We start from the raw sequence: 6,788 nt of genomic DNA, 5'->3' as shown, positions 1-6,788 counted from the left end.
GCCGCGGCCGCCGCCATCTTCCGCCCTCCCGACTCCCCCCGCGGCGGGCGGTGGCGCGCCTCGCTTCCGGCCGCTGACCGAGATCCGGGCTGGGCGGGGCGAGCGAGCGCGCGGAGGGGGCGGGCCGAGGGCGGGGAGGCCGGACGGAAGAGGAAAGGGAGGGCGGCCAGCGGCTCCGGCGGGGCGTGCGGCGTGCGGCGTGTGTGCGGAGAGAGGCGGAGGGCGGGAGGAGCGGGGAGGGCGGAGGAATGAGAGCGCGAGGCGCCTCTCCTCGGCGCCTTCGCCCCGGCGGAAAGAGCCGAGCGCAGCCCGAGCGCTCCACTAAAATGGCGGCGGCGGCGGCGGCGGCCGCGGCGTCCGGTCGGTGGTGAAGTGACTCTGCTGCTTCGCTCCCCACCCGCCCCTCCCTCTCCCCTCCCCCGTCCTTCCCCGGCCCCCGCCGCCCGCGCCTCGGCGCCCCTGAGGCCCGCACCGCCCTCGCCCCCCTCCTCGCCCCCGCCCGCTCCCGGGCCCGCCGGCCCCCTCCCCCACCCTGCGCTCCCCGCCCCGTCCTCGCCGCCGCCCGCCCTCGTCGCCTCCCCGCCCCGCCGGCAGGCCGGCCCCCTCCCCTGCCTCCGTCCCCTCCCCCCCGCCGGTCGGGATCAGTCAGTGCGATCCGCAGCGGGGGAGGGGGGGGGCGGCGGCCGAACGATGTGCGAGAACTGCGCAGACCTGGTGGAGGTGTTAAATGAGAGTAAGTAGCCGGGCGGGGCCCCCGTCGGGGTGCACGGTTTGGGGGGCCCGCGCCGCCCCCGCCCCCTCCGCGGCCTGCGGCCGGCGTGCGGGCCCGGGAGCCCGGGAAGGTGCGCGGTGGCGGCGCCTCCGGCCCAGGCCGCCGGCTCACCTGGGCGCCCGAGGCCGCGGCGCAGCCCCGGCCCTGTCAGGCCCGGGCGGTCTCGGAAAGTTTCCTCATTACAGGTGTCAATTAATGACGGCCCCGGGAGCCCGGCCGCCGCGCTGCCCCCGCGGAGCGGGGTGCGGAGCCGGGCGCGGAGGAGCAGGCTGTCGCCGGCAGGCCGAGCCCCGGGGCCGCCCTCTTTGATTTCCAGCGTGCCGGGGAGGCCTCGCTTACCTGCTCATTTTCATTAAAGTCCCCCTAGAAGGGTGGTGATTTTTTGCTTCCCTTGAGGGTGTGTGGGTGTATTGAATCCATCTGCCAGCCCTTAAATAGCAGAAAATGAACTGCAGTAGTGATGGTTGAAGCCGTCGTGCCTTAATTAAAAAGAAAAGGCGATAGTATTTAGTGTACCATTCGTCGTTTAAGTAGTAAAACCTATCAGGAGGAGGTTTCTGTACCAACGACACTCCGAGTAGTCACGGGCTGTCTCGGAAAATGATAGGCAGGCCTTATTCTTCATTATCGTACTACCTATTTTATTTTTGACCCTTGCAAGATTGCATTTCTGCTTAAAGAGTCAAGGTATAGTGCAAGTCAGCTACCTAGGAGGCCCAGAGGCCTAGGTTGGAAGAGCTGATTTAGATGAAAAGATAATTTACACAAACTTGATTTGTGAGAAAATGTTCATTTGAAGTATTGGAACTTAGAGTCAGTGTGATATTTTGACAGATTTCCAAACTACTTATTCTTTTTAATACATTCATTTAAATAGTTGATTTATAGACTGTAACATCCTTTTTGTGTTTAAATTTTACTTTATTACACGCTTGAGTTTCGGTCTAATAACTAAAAGGTTTGTAATTTATTTTCAGCTGTGTATTTCCTTCCTGACAGGTGAAAGTAGGTGGTGGCATATATTCAAATTACATTTTGCAGTATTTGAGTCATCTTAAATTTTCCTAGTATTTTAAGGTTAATCCTATTTTGACATAAACTTCATTTTTGGTACAAGTGATAAGGTATATGTAATTCCTAATTCAGTAAAACATTTGTGTCTTGGAAATACATTGATGATTCTGACTTTGCTCTCAAGCTTGAAAGTAGCTTTATTCAGTATGCATTAGGAAAAATTAACTTGGGAGGGGTGGTTTAAAGATTCATTTTTGTTATTTTTAGTTGGTTAAGGTATGTGTGTGACTGTGGATATATTCATGTGAGTACAGCTGCCCAAGTAGGCCACAGACGACAGATCCCCTGGAGCTGGAGGTACAGACCGTTGTGAGCTGCCATGTGGGTGCTTAGAACTATCCCAGGTCCTCTGGAAGAGCAGCAAGTGCTTTTAACCATTGAGCCATCTCTCAGCCCCCTTGGGGTATGAGGGTAAAGCATTATTTTAAGCCCCCATTAGGAATGTTGTAAAGATAGTACCTAAAGAAAGTTTACTTGAAAAGAGATGACATGTGCATGATTTTTGAGGGCTGGTGAGACTGCTCTGCAGGTGAAGGAGCGTTACTCTGAGCCAGTTGACCTGAGTGAGTTTCTTCTGTCTCATGCTCACACACATGCATGCAAATTAGTAATGTAAAAGGTACTATGGAAGATTATCTGAGACTATTGAAACTCTGCGTAAGGCAGTGCTTTCCAAAGGTATTTACTTGAAAGAAAATGTCTTCAAGCATTATCTCATGAGATACTTTTTAAGAAACCATTATAGTTGACTTAAATGTTTTCATGTATAGTGAGACCCTGTCTCAAAACAATATTTTCTTTTTAGTTTTTACTTTAGTTTTGTTTGTTTGTTTTTTCAAGAGGCTGTCCTGGATTCACTTTGTAGACCAGGCTGGCCATGAACTCACAGCGATCTGCCTGCCTCTGCCTCCCTGAGCAATGGAGTGTGCCACAAAGCCCAGCTCAAAATAGTATTTTCATTTGTGCTGTTCTTGTATCTCAAGTATAATATTGAATTCTTGGAGAATAAGACAGATTGAATCTCGCTGTGGTAATGTTTGCCAGTGCACATGATGGATGGAGCTTCAAGATGAGCATGCTGGTTGAACTTTGACTAAAACTTGTTGAATTAGCCTGCCCTTGTGTCACAGGCTTGTTTGTAATCCCAGCTACTCAGGAAGCTGAGGCAGGGAGATCACAAGGTCAGGGATCTTTCTGGACTACAAGATGAGTTCAAGGCCAGCCTGGGCAATATAGTGAGACACTCTTCAAAATAAAGAATAGTGGTGTTTTCCTAGTGTGGGTGAGAGCCTAGCTTCAATCCCTAGTAATGTACTACCCTCACCCCGACCTCACAAAAAAAAAAAGAACAAAGAAAATCAGCTTTTTAAAAATTTTAGATTTTTAAATTTAATTTTATGTGTGTGAGTGCAACACATGGATGCCTTGTGCCCTCAGAAGTCAGAAGGAGCATCAGTTCCCCTTGAGCTAGAGTTCTTTTAAACTTAAAGTGGATAGAGGTCTTTTTGTAATTTCACTTGGTAATAATGTATTAGGGATCTTTTTCTTCCCTACAAGTTGTACAAAGATAAGTATTCAACCTTGATTTCAAGTTCAGAATTAAATCCCTTAAACCATGTGCTTTGTTTGACTGTTTCTTGAGACAGGGTCTCTCTCTTTGGCCTGACTTCTGGTACTCAGTATGTAGACCAGGCTGGCTTCAACTCACAGAGATCCAGCTGCCTCTGCCTCTTGACTGCTGGTATTAAAGGCATGTAGTGGCATTTATTTATTAAGGGGCTCAAATGTGAATTTATTAAGGAAGAAACTCTTGAGATTGGAAGAAGTTCCAAAGGAGGAATACTGTGGGACATTGAAGAAAAAAATGAGCAGAATAAGGCTGGAGAGAGAGATAGTTTGAAGTTAGTTTTCAGCAACTTTTAGATGCCTTCTTATTCCAGCTTGAGTGCCAGAGGGTCAGACACTCTTTTCTGACCTTCAAAGCATGTGAACATACCACATGGACACATACAATTAACAATAAAAATAAAAATGGCAGTGAGCAGAGCATTGTGGGGCCATACATGTCTGCTTTGGAGGTAAGATCCTGAGTTTGAGGCCACACAGGCCATAGTTAATCCTTGTCTTGAAAACTGGCAAATACCAGGTCCAGTAGTGCACACCTGCAATCCCAGCACTCAGGGAGGGAGGCAGAGGCAGACGGATCTCTGTGAGTTTGAGGCCAGTCTGGTCTGCAAAGCCAGTACAGGACAGCCAAGGCTCCACAGAGAGGAAAAACAAAACAAACAAACAAAAACTAGACAGACAAATCTGGCAGAATGTAATATATCCAACACGAAACAAATATTAATAATAGTTTCTAAACCTTTTATGTTGTCGTCATTGTTTGGCTGCAGTATTGTCAGTTGTATCTGTAGTCCTGTAAGGTTTTTCAAGTGGCAGATTTTCACTATGGAAACATGTAACTGTGCGCATAAATTTACCTCTAAGTGAAAGGCCTAGTAAAGTCTGGGACCAGGCTGAGGGTCCTCTAGTAAGGACTAAACTATTGGGTACCTACCTCAGCCTGTTTTTTTTTTTTTTTGACAGTTCAAGGCTGGTCTTGAACTCCCTCCTGGCTTTCTTGCCTCAGGCTGTCCTCTTGCCTGGCTCTCAAGTATTGGAATTACAGCCATGAACTTTTGTATGGAAGGAGGCTTGGGGGAGGGAGTGGCAGTGTCTTGCTTTTTAGGCTAGGCTGACCTAGAACTTGTAATATTCCTGTCTACTACTACCAAGTGTCGGCATTGCATCTGAAAGCTACCGAGCCTGTCTCTCAGGACAGCCTTAATTATGAATTGTTTTTACTTGGTTTTCGCTTCCTTAGCCAATCAATATTTGAAACAATGGCTAACAGATAAATTTATTTACAGTTTCCATCCAGATATTAATTTATATTTCGAGCCTAGGTCTCACTCTGTAGCCCAGGCTGTCCTCAAACAGTACCGCTTCAGCCTTCCACAGGATAGGTTATAGTCAGTGAGCTGCCATGACCAGCTGTAATCTGAATAGCTTTATAAAATAACTTTTATAAGTGATGAAGCAAGCACTGTAAAATATATTCTATATTAAACATAGGAAAGTATCAGCGTTGTCTCTGTAACGAACACTGATTACTGCCTTTTTCGTTGTTTCGTGAATAGAGTCTCACTATTTATCTCTGTCCTGGAACTCCCTCTGTAGACCAGGCTGACCTTAAATTCACAGAGATCCGCCTGCCTCTGCCTCCAGTGCTGAGATTAAAGGTGTGCACCACACCTGCATACTAACATATTTTTGTGTGTGTGTTTGAAACTAATGGTATTAGAGGCGCTAGAGGGATGGCTCAGTGGTTAGGAATATTTGTTGCCATTGCAGAGGACCTGGATTTGATTCTCAGCGTCTATATGGTGGCGCACAAACCTCTATAACTCCAGTTACGGGGTATCTGTTGTCCTCTTTTGACTTGTGGAGACCCCAGGCATACATGTGACACATACACATACACAGGCAGAATACTCACACAAAAAAATAAACCTTAAAAAAAGAAAAAAGATTCTGTGTATCCGTGTGTGTGTGTATGTATGTGTGTATGTATGTGTATGTGTGTATGCATGCACGTATGTCTGCCTGAACACCAGAAGAGAGCATCATACTCAAAGGGCTACAATTATAGATGGTTGTGAGCCATTATGGAGTGCTGGGAATTGAACTTAGGACCCCTGAAGAGCATACAGTGTTCTTAATAGCTGAGCCATCTCTTTATCTCCCAAAGAGGTTTGATTGTTTGCTTTTTTTTAAGATAGGGTTTCTCAGTGTAGCCTTGCCTGTTCTGGAGCTGGCTCTATAGATCAGGCCAGCCTCAGAGATCTGGGTGCCTCTGTCTCCCTAGTGCTGGGATTAAAGGCATGTGCCCCTACCCATGCTTAAAAAGTTTTTAAAGAAGTTATGTTGGGGCTCAGGAGGAAAAGTTATCTGCTGCCATGGCCGCCTACCTGAATTTGATTCCTGAAACCCACTTGGTAGATGGTGCCTGCATGTTGTCTTTTGACTTTGACACACTTGCCACCTATAACAAATAAGTGCTTGAAAAAAAAAAAAGTGGTGGGACTGAAGAGATGGCTTTGGCTTGGTGGTTAAGAATGATTGATTGCTGCTCTCAGAGAGGACTGGAGTTTAGTTCCCAGAACCTGCATTGTACAGCTCACAGACATTTGTAATTGTAGTTCACACACACGTAGATACAAATGTATATAGTTGTAAAAAAGATAGTATTGGCACTGTGAATGTAGCTCAGTTGGTGTAATGTTTGCTTGACACATGTGAAACCCTAGTTTTTGGTCTCTGGTGCCACATAAATTGGGCTTTATGATGCACTTCTGTAATCCCAGCCTTTGGAAGGTGGAAGTAGGAAATTCAGGGCTGCATAGTGCCTTGGCCACATGAGGTTCTGTTGTGGGTAATGATAATATCAGCTAACCCCCCTCTTTGCAGAGGTGAGATCTGACATCTCCAGTTTAGAAAAGCACACATAGAACTGATCTGAAGCCATCTTGCACACCAGCAAGTATCAAACAAGGGTTTGGTAAATGCTTTTTTCACTTATACATGTAACTTTCCTCTGAATTTTGTGCCTACATATTGAACCAGCCTTGGGCCCCCTGGCAGCTGGAAAGTCAACAGCCAAAGGAGTGCTGTAGGCAGCGTCTTGCCATGCAGGAACCAAGAGCAATATGAGCTGTTGCAGAATCCCTATATATATTAAAAAAAAAAAAAAAAAAAAAGTTGTGAGAACTTTTATATTCCATTTTTATTCGACAGAGGAACAAAGAGAACATCCTCTTCTAGGAGGCAGTACTGGGGAAATGAGAAAACTTTGAGGGATGTGTTCTCCTTTTTGAGTAGTGGATTCAGTGTGTTTATT

The 6,788-nt window shown here is 47.0% G+C and overlaps 1 protein-coding gene across 1 annotated transcript in view; it reads left to right on the top strand.

The window, feature by feature from the left end:
* Window positions 1–594: 594 nt before the first annotated feature.
* The window catches only part of Usp34 (ubiquitin specific peptidase 34), a 185,071-nt gene continuing 178,877 nt past the window's right edge, over window positions 595–6,788 (top strand). The window contains 1 exon segment of the mRNA XM_055628770.1: window positions 595–733. Within this exon segment, the coding sequence (XP_055484745.1) occupies window positions 691–733 (43 nt within the window). The 5' untranslated portion in view covers window positions 595–690.

This window comes from Psammomys obesus, unplaced genomic scaffold, assembly GCF_907164565.1.
Source record: "Psammomys obesus unplaced genomic scaffold, mPsaObe1.curated_primary_1811, whole genome shotgun sequence".
Taxonomy (NCBI): Eukaryota; Metazoa; Chordata; class Mammalia; order Rodentia; family Muridae; genus Psammomys; species Psammomys obesus.
The sequence above is the reverse complement of the archived record's forward strand: the minus strand, read 5'-3'. Positions and strand labels throughout refer to the sequence as shown.